A 15,355-nucleotide genomic window follows, 5' to 3' on the forward strand; every position below is an offset into this window, starting at 1 on the left:
CACGTTGCAGTTTTTTTTCTTTTTATATAATAAAGACAGCTAATCATACAAATTAAACCTGGAAAATGTACTGAACTAGGTGACATGAACTTAAATTGTACAATATCTTGAAACATGATAAAGAGGAAAAAGAGAGCATTAACCCATAAAATGAATCAGCTTTTAGAAACTTTTGGGAAGAAATGTGGACTTTGAAAGCAGGCCATCGTACAATGTCCTTCCATCCACTTAAACTTGTCCCCTCAGACCAGGTTCATCTTCTTCAATGTTCTCCACCTGTCCTTTAGGTTGACATTCGTTCGATCCTCGAAGGAGTAATATGCAATTATCTTACTCCAGTTGCCTTCTCCAAACTTTTTGACCCCTTCTCTCAATGTCTGTGTCTCTCTCTCACTCCACATCTGCAACACAACAGGAACATCAGGTTACACCGCCTAGTTCTATTTTTGACTGTACTGAGAAGTCTGCCTCTGTTGTGCTTTCATCAGCTGATGGACAGTCATATCTGACATTTTCAGGCTAAGGCAAATTAACCTTTTCAACACATGAAGCAACCAAATCTGCCATCCTTTTTACACAAGTTTGCTGAAAGATTGTCCTTCAGGTTTAATATTCCTTTAATATACCTTATTAATGTCGCTGATTTTCAAGACTTGTCAGCAGCACAAAAATGCACATGCAACAGATGTATAACTTCATTTTTGGTCTGAGTGTTAAAAACATGTTTTCTTATGCTTACCCTCTTCTTGTTGCCTGAAATGGAAATGGTGCTCTCATTGCGCCGTCCTTTGGGGAAAAACAAAAATATTACCGTATGAACAAGATTTTCACAACTAAATTTACACAGGAATAATTAGAAGCAGATAAAATGTTACCGGTTTTCTTTCTGGGGGCGACATACGACTCTTCATCGCTCCATGTTTCCTTGGTTTCTTTAGCCTCTTTCAGCAGCCGTTTCCTGTGAACAAGGACAGAGTTTCTTCTCACGCTTGGCACCCTTATTCATGACGGTAATTGATAAACAGCTGCCGAAAAAAATAAGGCTGCATCTTTAATCATTTTAGCACAGTTATTTAACTGGATGACATTTTAGTGTGCGTTAGTGAATGTTTTATGGAATTTTTCAAAATGTGGTAAAATCAATGTTTCTTATAACTTATTTATTATTAAGTCAAAAACGTTTTGCGTGACTTTTAGAAAACCAAATTCATTTTTAATTAATTGAATTATCTTCCGGTGAACTTAAAACTTCCTGTTCCATGCTATGTGAGAATTCATTTACTACAGGTCATCCATTCCATTCGAAGATGAGGCACCTGGTCTAATATTTACTAACCATTTGGAATTGGAAGGCCCTTTGTCTTGAGCAGAGTCCTTGTGAGGAGTGGAGCTTGTTTGAGGGACAGGGTGAGGAGGGAACAGATTGGGTGAGCTGTCCAATGAATCTGCGATACAGATGACATCTGGATCCCTGCATAAATACATAAAAGTTTGTCAAATTTCAGTCAAATCATAAACCAACATTGTAACATCAAATAAACGTATTTGGACTTGCTTGCTGAGAGGTTCGCTGGCCAGTTGTTTACGAGGTTTCTGCACTGGGCTTTTGCAGGGAGCTGGTGACTCCTGTTGGTCTTCCTCACTGTCTGATGAGGACTCTTCTGACTTAGTGGAGTCTCTGCATTATGAGAGGTGAGACTCCGTCAAGCATTGTCCAGGAAAAAATGTGTACTTTTAGAGATGTAAAGAGTATTACATTTCCTTATAGCTTCCATAAAGTGGAATTAAATGTGAACCAACTAACTAACTAAAACAATAGTGAGGCCTTAAACATGGGGTATACTCGCCGCAGCTGACCTGTAAAGCGCCAGTGTGACGTTATGGGAGTACCATAACGGTTTATACTTGCGTGTGGTGGCACTAATGAGGAAAGGCTACCAACTTTGCTATTGCCATGGATTAGAAGAAGAAGAAAAAAGGTAAAACAATGGCAGCATTGGCTCCAATGCTTCACTTTGATTCGTTGACCTACTCCTTCGGATCATTCGCCATACAATAACTCCTTAAGCCAGTTAGTTTTCAAGAGAGACTTGCAGTCACTTTGAGAGTCCTTGCATCCGGTTACACTCAAAAAGTAGTAGACGGCCTCTTAATACTAGATCATCCAGTTCAGAATACTTTGGAAATGCAAACAACACATTTTTCACAGTTTTTCCAATGTGGGGGAACTACAAACAAGAATGTGCAAAAGGCGCTCTGGTGGACAAACTCTGCAATGGCAACACTCATAACATGGTTTACCATCCGTTTTTAAAAAACATTTTTTTAATAAATATTCATTTATCAGAATCATTTGACATTATAAAAAATAATTCTGATGAATGAATAAAATAAAAAAAGACATAAAAAAAGCCGATAGCAACAGCTTGGAAAATGCCTAATATCGGCCCGCCAATTTATCGGTCGGGCTCTATTTACAACATGGAAATAACCTAAACGGCAGCCCTTTGTGGGGGGATACTGCACATGTGGGCTTACCCGCTAAGTGAACTGTTGGACTGGTTATGGCGTTTTGCTGCAGAGATCTCCCCATTCTCCACAGAGCCAGGGGGGTCCTCGTCATCCTCGGTTGACAACTCCGACGGACAAGTAGAGGCTCTGTGTAAGAAAACAAGCCGTTTTAGTGCTGTACACTCACTGAGCAAAGGAGATCCACAAGCAGCCTACTCATGATCAAATGGCCAGGTGTAAAAAAAAAAAATTGAACAAGCTACGTTGGCTCTGCAATTATGTCGAATTCACTGTGAATCACGGCAATGCCTTTAAAGTGGTGTCAAGTGGTCAAGCAAATAAATAGCAATGATGAAAATAAAACAGGCTAAAATATATAAATACAAGAATAAAAAGTTACAGTGATTAAGAAAATTAATAATTATTCAATCTAATGGTAAGGACAGGTTTGGGAGGAGAGAGGGAGGGGTTTAATTTTTGTTTAATTTCTGTCGGGGTAAAATATTCTAAATAAATGACATAATGTTCTAAGTAAATAGGTTTGGAATTATTTTTACAACTGAAATTTTTGTTTTGTAATTACAAAAGGGAGAGTACCGAAAAAAGGTAATGTTGGGTACCGGGAACCATATTTCAGGTACCGGTATCGGGACTAGTATTGGTTCAGATGTGATAAGGCAACCAACCCTAGCATCATCAAAATCTTCATTGAAAAATAATTTGCCATTTGAAAATGTGTATTGGTAATGTTAATGGTATTCTAACTGACATTTGATTGATCAGAGCATCATTTAGTATTCTCTGACCACCTTGTAAGGAGTGGCTTCTAAAAACAGATGTTATATATAAAAATATATGTACCTGCTGCAAATTTTGTTGGCTCGTCTGGGGCGCTTCCGCACAGGTATGGTAACCTCATTGTCTGTTATTGGGCTCTGGGAGTCTTTTCTATTGGGTACAGCCAGTATCTGTGGTGGCTCTTCTGTATGGACATCAGTCTCCATTTCCGGTAAAGCTGTTGTGCACTGCGAGCTCCCCTGGCTGTCCGGCTCAGCCACCAGTCGTGCCACAGTGTAAAGCCGCCTGTTCCTCAGCACTGGGGTTGTCTTTGAGAGCGAACCTGCCTGTGTTTGAGGATCAGCGTCTGTGTGTGGTGGTTGGTCTGCTGGGGAAGCCTCCAAGGGGCTGCCTGAGTCTCTCGGAAATAACTCATGCTGCTCCAAGTCTTGATTGGTGTCCCTGGGACTAGGAGAGAGGCGCAGGCAGAGATTGTCTATTCTTGCCTGTTCCTCTTCCTCCACTTCTTCCTCCAGCTGAGCAAATGTTATCTCATCTGATCCTGAAGTCAAAGCCTTGTAGGCCGCCTCCAGCCTGGCCCTCTGGATTATTGTGTGTTTACTGGCAGATAAGACAGAGACAAGTAAAAGAGGTTGAACAGGGTATTTAGGCCGGAGAATAAAAACGGTCTCCAGTTGACATTTTAGCTTAAAATAGGAAAAGTTCCCTTAAAATTGTACTTGAAACATTCTGGCCTGAAGCCCTAAAAAAATAGGATATGGTGAGCAACGTAATAATATGGTTGTATGGTTTCCAAATGTGGTTAAGACAGCGTCTAATTGTGGGTATTAGTAAAGCTTATAATTAGGGGACCTCACTGTTTCCTCTAACCCTTCCCAATAAAAGTAGATAGACTCCCTCGGAAATGGGATTTGGGAATGAGATTTGAAATTAAGAAATATCTGCTGCCATCCTGATGAGGAAAAAATGGGTGGGGACAAGATCTGGAGATACAGAACACAGGAATCTTTGTGTCAGATGTTCAAACTGTAATGTGTGCCTTGTGTTTCTGCTGCTGTGTAGCCTCATAATGAGAGGGGTAGAGTGTGCCATCTGCTTTGGCTATTTTGCGTTTTACAAGAAATTCTAAGCTTGTTTGAAATGAACTGAGCGGGAGCAAGAGAGCCTACCATGGTCCAAAGGGCTGGATGTTTCTATGTGGAGTGAAGGACGGGCCTGCTTTCTCTTGCTCATCAGGTCCAGTGTCGTTTTCCGCCGCACGTTTTTCATCAAGAAGATGCGATGCAGCCTGTTTTACATTTAAAAAAATTAAAAACACAAAATAAGTACAAAAGACATTTACTTCACCAACCAATCAAACAGCGTATCTGTGGATTGGCTGAACAAATGAGTGGGTCATCAGAGGTAAGGCTTTTTTATTGAATTCATGAACATGTTTTCATGATGACCATCTTTAAAAGGGCAATAAAATCGCAAACCTACATTTGTAATATTTAATCATTATTGGACAGTTGTGGCCAAAATCTCTCTTCTATCTTGTGCGTAATGCAAACATACCTTGTGGAGAAAGGAAACGTTGGATGGGCAGATACTCTGGCAAAAAGCCAACATCTCCTTCTTGAACCGTAGGAAGTTGATTTGCTCGACTTCATGCATTTTACTCTTCTTTTTGATGAAACTCATAAATACAGCTTTCTACAGAGAACACAAACACTCAGTAATGTGACAACCATCTTCAAAATGTATAGACTTAAAGTAAAATTTAAAATAAATGAATTTAAAAAGGCAAATGCTGGCCTTAAATTTCTACACTATATAAAACACTTACTTACTAAAACACACTAATGTGTAATAGAAAATGAAAACCAGCTAACTGCTGATTCACAACTAATAACAAAAATATATCTAATAACGTGATTGTATTTTTTATTTCGGCTTCGCACACATCATCAAACAACCAAGACAACAAACAACAAGCTTACACGTGTTGTGTTGAGTTTTTCATCCCATTACTGAAGTTGTATTAAAAGAACTCTTGCTTCTGCTATTTGGCACTAGCACCTTATTTCACTGTGCTGTATGTGCAAGTCTCCACCCTTGACTCAACAGTTTCAGAAAGAAGAGTACGGTAGTTAGATGTTTTTAGAGACTGCTAAGGACTAAACAGAAGAAATGTATACTTTACTTTCATGGAGATGTGTGACATTAAATAATCAATGTATAGTTCTTTGACTGGAACGTTTAACAAAAAAAGAACAGCCTGAGTAACGTTTGATTTCTTTGCTATATTGATTAGGTTGACCCAGCGTCTATACACCTTCAGGCTCATTAGTGTAACAGTATGTCCCTAGTATTGAGCTACATACACATAAATGCACGTAAATGTGTAAGGGACCTCAGTTTCTAATAAAATAAAATCAATAAAAAAACATTAACTGTCTGGTCATAAGAATTGGCAGTTTACATGGCAAGATATACAACTAAGGGAGAGGGTTGCTAGAGAGAGATGGAGCAGAAAAACCACAAAAAAACAAAAATGGAAGGAGTGGAGGATCCATCAACCACAATCAGGCGATTGAAGGGGGCTGAATAAAGCCAGCGAGCTTAACCGGTTCTTCAATAGGTTTGACAAGAAAGCTGCACCCCCAATTTTCCTGTCTAACAGGGTCAGGAAAATGCAGAAAGTCCTGTTGCAACACTCACAAGATAAATAGACGAAATACAGCATTTTTGTTACAAAGTTGTCCGTTTCCCTCGGTATTTTAATATTTTAATGACGTCAGATGGATGTTTTTGATTGAATACACAACACTTTTGCTCACTATGGACTTATGACCAAGTTAAATGCTAATTTGACTAACCGAAATTACTGAGACAGAGAGTAAACATGCTGGTTTAGGTAATGAACTCACCTTGCCAACCATTGGTTTGGGAAAGTGTTTGTTCAGCACTTGTGCTGCTTTGTCAAACTCATTTTTGTCAATGAGCATCCACACCATCTAAGGACAGAAATACAAAATAAAAAACAATTTGTTAAATTAAATTAGGGCTGCTCGATTATGGAAAAAATAGTAACCACGATATTTTGGTCAATATTGAAATCCCAATTGTAGAACAGGATTATTCATAAATCTTTGGATATATATTGGGTAGTGTCCGTGTATAATCTTGTAGTGTCCTTTATCTCACAGAAAGTTTTTGGATCGGAATAAAATCTGAGGCAGAGGGACCGCAGGGTTAGCTAACGTTAACTTTTCCCAAACAGCGGAGTTGGTTTTGTCTTTTTTGATCACCTAACGCTGCTGTGGCTGCCCTCCTTCTGCCATCTTTACTTTAAGTTTTTAAATTCCAGCGGATGACATGCACACAACTTGCCTCCTTGACTGTGTAGGCTAAGAGAGTTTATGGCTTTGGGAGGGGCGGATGTGCGCATGCGCGTCATTCACACACACAAAACAAAATAAGAGTGTTCTTGCAAAACAAAACATGGCAAATTGATTGTTTGTTTTTTGTTTAATCATTTATTGCACAGCCCTAAATCAAATCTAATTAAACTCTGTGAAAGCATGTATCTTTTAACAAGCTAGCTTCTTCCTTTATTAGGCAGCCAGGTGGAGTGAAGCCGATGTAGCAATCCTAGGCCAGAGAGAGAGAGAGAGACGCACGCACGCCCTTGTGTAATGTAAATGTAAATGTGCTGTATTTATATAGCGCTTTTCCAGTCTTAACAACTGCTCAAAGCGCTTTTACATCTACAGGAAACATTCCCCATTCACACACATTCATACACTGTGGGCAGGGCTGCCATACAAGGTGCCACCTGCTCATCAGATAAACATTCACACACATTCACACTCCGATGCGCAGCACCGGGGGCAACTCGGGGTTCAGTGTCTTGCCCAAGGACACTTCGACAATGACTGGAGGGGCGGGGATCGAACCACCAACCTTCCGATTGGCACGCAACCACTCTACCACTGAGCCACAAGCGCCCTGCTGTTGTGTCACACATAAAATAAAAAATAAAAACACTCACCATGTCTTTAATTGAAGCGCGTACATTCTCAAAATCCTGCTGTGGTATACTGCAATCCTGGCTCATTTGTTCCAGCACCCTTAAGGCTGATTCCAGAGGCGACACAGACTTGTCTGCATCAAAGGACTTGCCTGTAAACAAAGACATATTTCACTGAGGTGTTTGGTTCACAACATGCAAGTAGGATTGGATTTACAGTATGTTCAGGGAAAAGCCTTGAATTCGGTTTTACAGTTCAAGTTGTAACGGTAACTTTGTCATTTCAGTATGAGAGTTCAATACAGGTGGTCAATCAAGTGGCCGGACATTTTGATTAAAATGTGTTTAACAATGTAGTGCTGTGGTGGCAAGCTGATATCACCTATTTGTCACCAAATGTAGTTTTTTATTGAGTGAAACTCAAAATGGATAAAGACTATCTCTATCGTTTTATTCTGAATATTTTATTAGGCACTGCCATGCTGTATTGAAAATGCATCTAATTGTGACAGAGTCATTATAAATGGTATTTCATTCACTGGTAGGCAAGCAAATATTACGCTTCTGCATTTTTTACATGGAGCTTACGTAAGTGTCTATGTACATATAGAAAAGTGTACGCATTGATGCAATTAAATTAAATCCCCAACAACACACATTTTTGACAAAGTTACTGACAGTACATGTGCCATCATGATGAATGTATAATACTCATCTTACCAATGTTTTCACTGTTATGTATCCGGGTGAGAAATTGCAATATTCGAATCTTTATTTTTATAACATTGGTGGCCTCCAAAGGACGGTCCAAGACTCCTGTAACAAGACAATAAATACGTTTGTCATTCCACAAAACATAGTTACATGTTCAAATAGTAAGAAAATCATTCACACTCAGCAAGTCTTCATTTCAATCCAGGTATTAATATAAGGTCAACTGGAGATACGGGAGGGAGGGAAATTGTAACATAATTTAAAATTATTTTCATGCTTGCATGGTCAGGATATGGTATACATTTGGAAAATAGGCCATATAGTATAGCTAGTTCTACTCTTTGTGAGAACACGATTTAACGTTACACCGGACTCCGGTAGTCTAGTAGCCCTTTGAAAGACTAAACGCACTGAGTGGACACGACGGTCGGCCTCTCCAACAACTTTTGGTCCAAAGAAAGGGAAGCGGCAGCCTGTGCTCTGATTTAACGGAGATGGGCCAATTAAACAGACGTATATTTGGAAAACCAACCAGCTGGTCCGCTTCCTAAAATCATTTATTTACAAAACAAAAAAAGACAGTTTGAAAACACTTCCGATATATACCATGGCAAAGTTGGTTTTATATTGGACGATGAACATTCGACACATAAAAAAAAAAAAAATCAATATTATGCATTTCTTGCCCTTTTGACCAATTCATGTCAAAACACTTTTGGTGAACTTATTTAATTCAACGCTTATTTTTTCAACCCCCCCCCCCCTAAAACATACTTTCGTTTTATAATATACTTTACTTAAAAAAAAAAATCAAAGAATGTCTTCTTTTTTTTTAAATACTCTTTGTGCAATGTTTAAGGGAGTTAGCTGAGTTTATCAAAAGTGTTTTGATATTAATCGGTCAAAAGGGCAAGCTGCGTAATAGGTAGATTTTTCAAATGTGTCGAATATCCAACGTCCAATATAAAACCAACTTTACCACGGTCCAATGCTTCCACAATTCTTGTTAGCCAAACTTGGCTAACAAGACCTTTAGGAACGGTTGACAAGCGATATAACAGTCCCGGTAACGACAAAGTTGGTCGGACACTTTCATAGCTACAGATATATAACAGTTACAGTTATATAACTATGGAACACAATGAGCTAACGTTAACTAAATTAACAACGTTAACTCTAACCTAGCTGGCTAACGATAGCTGTGAGTCAGTTTGTTACCGTTACTTACTCTCAAGGATATTTATAACGCCACTTAAGTCCACGAATTGCTTGTTATTAAATCGCTCTAGCAACAAAGAAAAATAATAATCAAATATCCACCGGTTGACAATCGATTCGACAACGTCAGTTTGGTAGCTGTTTACAATTTTCTTTGCCGCCATGATGTCCACCATTGATGTTGTCAACGGAAGCAGGTAGGAGGCGGGCGAGAGCCTATCTAGCTGTTTATTATTTCTATGCTGTATATGGCAAGAGCGTCTCTGGCATAGACAGTTAAAGAAAGGGTTAATATTGTCCTTCTATAGTTTTTTGGCGGGCTACAAACTAACGTTAAAAGGTGCACCCGCCACCTACTGTACCGGAGTGTGTAATACCAGCACTTAAACCATCAATAAAATTAATTAAAAAAAGGAGGAAAAAAAAGATATAGTCAGAATATTAAACCCGTTTCATTAAAATTATTAAATAAAGCCACATAAATTGTGTGTATTTCCTTCAAGCTCTTCCTTTCTACAATCAACTTCCTACAAACTATTAGTCGTATGTTCAACAGTTTCCCTACAACTACAAATTATTTATTGGGCATTTTAGGTCTTTTTTGCTATAGGACAGCATAGACATGAAAGGGGAGATAGAGGGGGATTGACATGCAGCAAAGGGGCGCAGCATGGAGTCAAACTTGCAATTTGCCAAAGATCCTAAACTGTCTTTGGCTTTGTTGAAACAGACTGGAGTTACTAATTCTTTTTTTCTGAGTTCATTACGAATCACACAAGCAGAAAACATAATACTGCCACACAGAAAATTGTGTATCGTCAGGGTACAGGTCAAATCTATATAAAGGGTCAACTTGTGCATTTTGTCAGCTTCCCACCCACTTCCAATGACCATAACTGTACACTTGGAATAAATATGTACAGTACTGTTACTCATTTTCTTAGAAGGGCACCTGCACAGGCAAGGTAAGCCATAGCCATTGGTGGAAGAAGCATTCAGATCCTTTACTTAAGTAAGAGTACTATTACCGCACAAAATACTCCACTAAAAGTCCTGCATTCAAAAATGTAGGTGAAAGTATGTAATCATTTTCAGTGAAGTGTACTTAAATTAGGAAAAGTAGAAGACCCACCCATTGATATACAACTACTAAAATATTAGTAATATCTATTTTTACTTTGATGATGCAGCAATACCTTTCCCCAGTTCCCCCATTTCAGTTACTGCATATTGTATCTCTGTATATCTCTTCAAGTGAAACGAACACCCATGGAGAGGTTGTCCAAACTGACACACTCCCTAAACTGCTATCTAACCCAACTTTAGTTCTAGCAGATCTGCAGCATGTTGTGTCAGTGTGACACCCAAAAACCTTTCTATGTTATCTAGAAAGATAACCCAGGAGTAGACTAAAGTAATTGTGTATGATGGACAATCAATCACAATGTATTACTTTAATTTGATCAAGTTTATTATGTAAAAGAATGACATTAAAGATAAGACATTATACAATGACACATTAATTAAAAAAACTTGATTAACATTCCATTTATATATTATCAATAGTAACCTTTATACTTTGTTAAGAAAGCGGAAGGACCTTTGTTCTTGAGGAAACATTCTCCCAGAGAGAAAGCGAGAGAGAGAGAGAGAGAAAGAGAGAGAGAAGGAAACAAAATCTTTCATAAGTGTTAATGGCAATGCTAATGATAATTCTGAGACCAAACATCCATCCTGTTGAGAATCATTGCTAAACATCACAAAATGTTCCACATTTTCTCATGCAAATCCCCTTTAACTGCAAACTAGTGTGGGAAAAACAGCTGACAGAATATTGTTGTACTGGTTAACACAATTTTGCAGTCAAACAATTCTTTCCCCATGTTGACTGTATGTTAATAATCTTAACATACAGTCAACATGGGAACTTAATAAGTCATACAGCAAGAGGTGGACCAAAATACCATACGCTTTAAAATCTTAATTCATCGATTTTGTTGCTGAGCATGAATGTAAAACTACATACACTGTAACAGAATCCCAATTTAAGACATGATTCCAGCATTTAATCTTGGCCATTAAACAGGACCGTCCTATTTTGAAACACATACCACTCAACATCAAATATACATATTTAACACAAAACAATTTGTCAATCAATAATTAGCTGTGATGTCCAGTTACTTCCTACAAATATCACAACAAGTTTAACAGTGTATTAGTCCTGCCACTGTTACTTCAAATTCTGCTATTCTAATTATTTATTTTTTTCTCATTAGACTGTAGTCTTTTTAATGGCTCTCAAAGTAATTTTGACACCAATGCCTGCAACTATTTTTCTAAAAGCTGTTGCTTTATGAGCAACATATTTGTGCATCTGCCACACTAAACAGCATCACATTTCCTGTTGTTTTCTTCGTCTTATACAATCCATATTCCATTTATGTGCATAGGATTTATAGATATGCTGTGTGTTCATTTTGCACCTCATAAATTAAAAAAGTACATTGAGCATGTTAGGACACAGGACTTGCTGAATGAACCATGCTGAATATTGAGAAAGGATGACATGAATAAGAAAGTTATATTCTTCCAACATTGAATCTTAAAAATGTTGCCGAGGTTATGCAGTCCAGCAGAATAACATGAGAGGCCGACGATAATAAAAATCCCCTGATGCTGTTAGCTTTCAGTGCTGTGTCCCTAAGTCCCAAAATATATACGTTTTACATTCTAATGACAGCATGTTTCTAAAAAACATTAAAGCCATGGAGCATCAGATATCATTTAGTGTAAACAGTGGAGTTCCTTCTGACAACCACAGATGAGAGCAAACAGCGGAATATTGTCCAACATGCCATAAAACCAAAACTTTGAGAATCTAGATTTGACATTATTTTTTGACAAAGCCAGCAAATTAACTGAACTCTAGATTCAAAAAGTCACATCCATTCAGTGCAAACAGGCTCATAAATGATACAGAGTCAGAATGAAAATGAAAAACGCTTTCTTAAACATGGCAATAATTAAAACATATTTCAAGCTGATAAATTCTGACTGATAACTGAATGATAAAACAAAAAAAACAACATGGAAAGGTGTTCTCATAACACTAGAAAAAGTAGCTGCTACTGTCCTCCCACTAGAAGTTACAGGCTTGACATTTCTGGAGTAAAGTAGGAAAAGTCTGCTGCGCTCGCGGAGACTTTGTTCAGTATCAGAGCTTGTATAATGAGCCTGGTGCCTCATCCTCTTTCAGCAAAGCAGCTCCTTTTTAATTCTACAGGCCGGCTGCACAATAGAGCTTGGCTTTGTAAATCTGAGCTCACAATGAGCCAAAAAGGAGGTTGTGCTAGATTTTGTGTTTTCCTTTTCAAAATGTCGCATCATGTCTGAAACTGGGCTATGTCTCGAGATTTTCCAGAGTTTAAATGCTTAAGTCTTACCCAAGTGTTCTTGCATATGGATTCCTACTATACACAGAAGTAGCCTTCAGTTTTCCAAATTAGAGAGAAATTGTGAAATGTATGAAAACATACAGTATACCTGTGGTCTGGGGGGGCACTGATTATTTGGAGATAATGAGACGTGGAGCAGCATGTAGGAGTGGCGGAATGGCAGATTTTACACATACGTACAACTAATAAAAAACTATGATTTCTTTTTTTAATCTAAATTACATAATCTCCAGTGAGTCAATATGGTCAAATGTTGAGGAGTTTTCTTTACTGATGAAAAGGTAAAGAAGCTTCAGCAGTAATTTAAAAAACAAAAATAATTTCTACTGGCCTAAACTAGAGAATCAACAACTCCAGCCCCATGAAGGGAACACAAGACCACTCAGTCCTCTTGAATAAGAATGAGGCTTGAATTCACAGCAGCCTGTTCGCTGATTTGAAGATAGTGAAAGCCTCATTTCCTGGCTGAGACGTTGACTGATTGAGCTGCTATACATGCAAATCAAGGCAGCACAGTTCCACTTCTGATGTCCAATGTGCTCCATATACAGACTCTCTCTCAAGTGCCATGTAAGTAGTGCATGTCCTTGACTGTGATTCCCTTGTCTGGGTCCAACAGAACTCTTTCAAGCATTCCCCCATTTAGATCCACATGTCTGTCTCCAGTAATAAGAGATATGTTGCTGATTCAAATACTATTCTGCAATCTCATGTGTGCAGCAAAATAAACTGAAGTTGTGAACTAAGGGTGCATGATTTGAGTTCACACAGCACCTACGAGGAAGGTCAAGACCCACTTGAGTTTACATCCTGCATGCTTTATCTAAAAAACACAAACAAACCAAAGCGTCTGCTCATGTTAGAAAAAAATATTCCAGTTGTTCAGAACACTTGACAGACCAAAGGAGCTCGGTTCACATCAGCATGTGAGAATACAAACTTTCAGTGGTGATTGTGATTGACTGGGGTCCCAAAGGAGCAGCCGGTCTCCCTGTCACCCATACATAGGACAGCCTCAGGCAGCAGAGGTCCATCCGAGCCACCGCCGAGGAGGCCATACAAGAAATCTTGCTTCAGAGACGGTAAAGTGTTGGCAAACTGCATCCGTCTGCCCTCCTCTCAGACAGAAAACTCGGACCCGCCGCGGCGAGCATGGGTCAACAGCAACAGGCGCCGCAGACGCAGGCCTGTGAATGGATTGCACCACAGCAGGGAGGGCGAACCCCCAAACACAGCTCTCATTCCGTCCCATCTCATGCGGCGCTCCCATGTGGGCTTCTCATTTTTAAGACGTTCAATCTCCTGAAAGACATTCAAAACCTTCTGTAAATAAAAGATCCCTTATTGAGTTATCGGTTTGTTTTGGCTCATTAGCAGGCTAAGACACACAATTACATTACATCCTTTTTTCAGTGTTTTTCATTTATGTACTGCCAGCTGTGACATGTGAATTTCCTCCTGGGGATAAATAAAAGTATCTATCTACATTAGCATTGGGACAAACCTCAAAGAAAACAATAGGGTATGAAAAAAACAAGGAATTAAATGTTACTGATATCATATTAAGAGCCAAAAGGTATTTATCAAAACTAAAGTTCCCTTGTCATCATACAGTGACCCTCGCTGCCACACACACACACAACGTGAGAGGCACAAAGCTTGTGGGGTGCACTGGATACTGACCGTCTCGTCATTGCAGATGGAGTGGAGCTGCGTACCAAACATTACAGCTGTAAAGGTGAGGAAGAGGATGGCTTCAAGACAGAGGAAGATCAACAGCAGTACAGACACCCCTGGGGAAAAGTCACTGCATTCTGTTCACAGGAGGACAGGAAGAATGCTGACGTTTTTATTTTTGCACTGAGCAGTTGAGATATCAAATTAATATTATGAATGAATATAGGACTGGATATTCTCAGTTACGCTAATGTATCCCCCACCAAAACTATTGCCAAATTCTAACAAGTTGGAAAACTAAATATTTACAAAACTAAGGATGTTTGTTGCATGGAAAACATATAGGTGGGAAATATTTCCTTGCGGAGTCAGGCAGAAGAGGCTCGAAAAATGAAATACTATCTTGATTTACCGTTTCATTTTCAGCTGTTCTCAGAGGATCACAATCCCTTTCCCACTCTGCGCAGTCTCTCTCTACATCTCGATAAGCAGTCTCAATTTCTTGTATAAATAGCTGTACTTCTGACTCATCTCTCTGACATTCTGTTTTTGTATTTTTGACACAAACACATGTCAATGCATACATGTCAGAACATAGAGAGGACTTACCATTCCACTGGACTTTAATACAGGTGAAGAAGTGCATACCACTGAGGCCCAGGGCATGGGCAGAAATCAAAGCTATGTACATCTGTGGAAGGAAGAAGAGGAAAGGAGAGGTAATGAGAAACAAGTGACTAAGAGAAGGCAAAAAAAGATTCCTCTCTTATCCCACAAGGTTGGTATGCAGATACTGTGGTAATGTAGGCTAGCTCATTTCACAGTTGTAATTAAACTTTACAATCTTTTGACCTATAGGTAAAACAAACTGTGTGGTGCTATGTTGCTTTATATACAGTGGGTACGGAAAGTATTCAGACCCCTTTAAATTTTTCACTCTTTGTTTCATTGCAGCCTTTTTCCA

The 15,355-nt window shown here is 38.9% G+C and overlaps 2 protein-coding genes across 2 annotated transcripts in view; both read right to left on the reverse strand.

Moving 5' to 3' along the window:
• Window positions 1–46: 46 nt before the first annotated feature.
• terfa (telomeric repeat binding factor a) lies at window positions 47–9,536 on the reverse strand. Its single transcript, XM_034870139.1, has 13 exons — window positions 9,267–9,536; window positions 8,045–8,140; window positions 7,346–7,476; window positions 6,222–6,308; window positions 4,867–5,004; window positions 4,479–4,597; window positions 3,373–3,909; window positions 2,539–2,658; window positions 1,556–1,678; window positions 1,337–1,471; window positions 876–958; window positions 740–786; window positions 47–401 (listed from the first exon to the last, which is right to left on the reverse strand). Exons 1-13 carry the CDS (start codon window positions 9,430–9,432, stop codon window positions 243–245), a joined length of 1,941 nt encoding a protein of 646 aa, XP_034726030.1. The 5' UTR covers window positions 9,433–9,536; the 3' UTR covers window positions 47–242.
• Window positions 9,537–12,917: 3,381 nt separating this feature from the next.
• zdhhc7 (zinc finger DHHC-type palmitoyltransferase 7) overlaps window positions 12,918–15,355 on the reverse strand; it is a 12,214-nt gene continuing 9,776 nt past the window's right edge. Inside the window, exons 6-8 of the mRNA XM_034873785.1 lie at window positions 15,001–15,082; window positions 14,398–14,528; window positions 12,918–14,016 (exon numbers count right to left, since the gene is read on the reverse strand). Of these exons, the coding sequence (XP_034729676.1) occupies window positions 13,834–14,016; window positions 14,398–14,528; window positions 15,001–15,082 (396 nt within the window). The 3' untranslated portion in view covers window positions 12,918–13,833. The remainder of the gene's footprint in view (window positions 14,017–14,397; window positions 14,529–15,000; window positions 15,083–15,355) is intronic.

Source organism: Etheostoma cragini, chromosome 1 (genome assembly GCF_013103735.1).
Source record: "Etheostoma cragini isolate CJK2018 chromosome 1, CSU_Ecrag_1.0, whole genome shotgun sequence".
Lineage (NCBI taxonomy): Eukaryota > Metazoa > Chordata > Actinopteri > Perciformes > Percidae > Etheostoma > Etheostoma cragini.

Excerpts from the sequence above, each read along its gene's own strand:
- terfa (XM_034870139.1), bottom strand. The coding sequence starts at position 9,432 with ATGGTGGACATCATGGCGGCAAAGAAAATTGTAAACAGCTACCAAACT. Across the intron at positions 8,141-9,266 it reads CGTTATAAATATCCTTGAGA|GAGTCTTGGACCGTCCTTTG; the intron begins GTAAGTAACGGT and ends GTCTTGTTACAG. Across the intron at positions 3,910-4,478 it reads ATCCAGCCCTTTGGACCATG|TAAACACACAATAATCCAGA; the intron begins GTAGGCTCTCTT and ends CTTATCTGCCAG.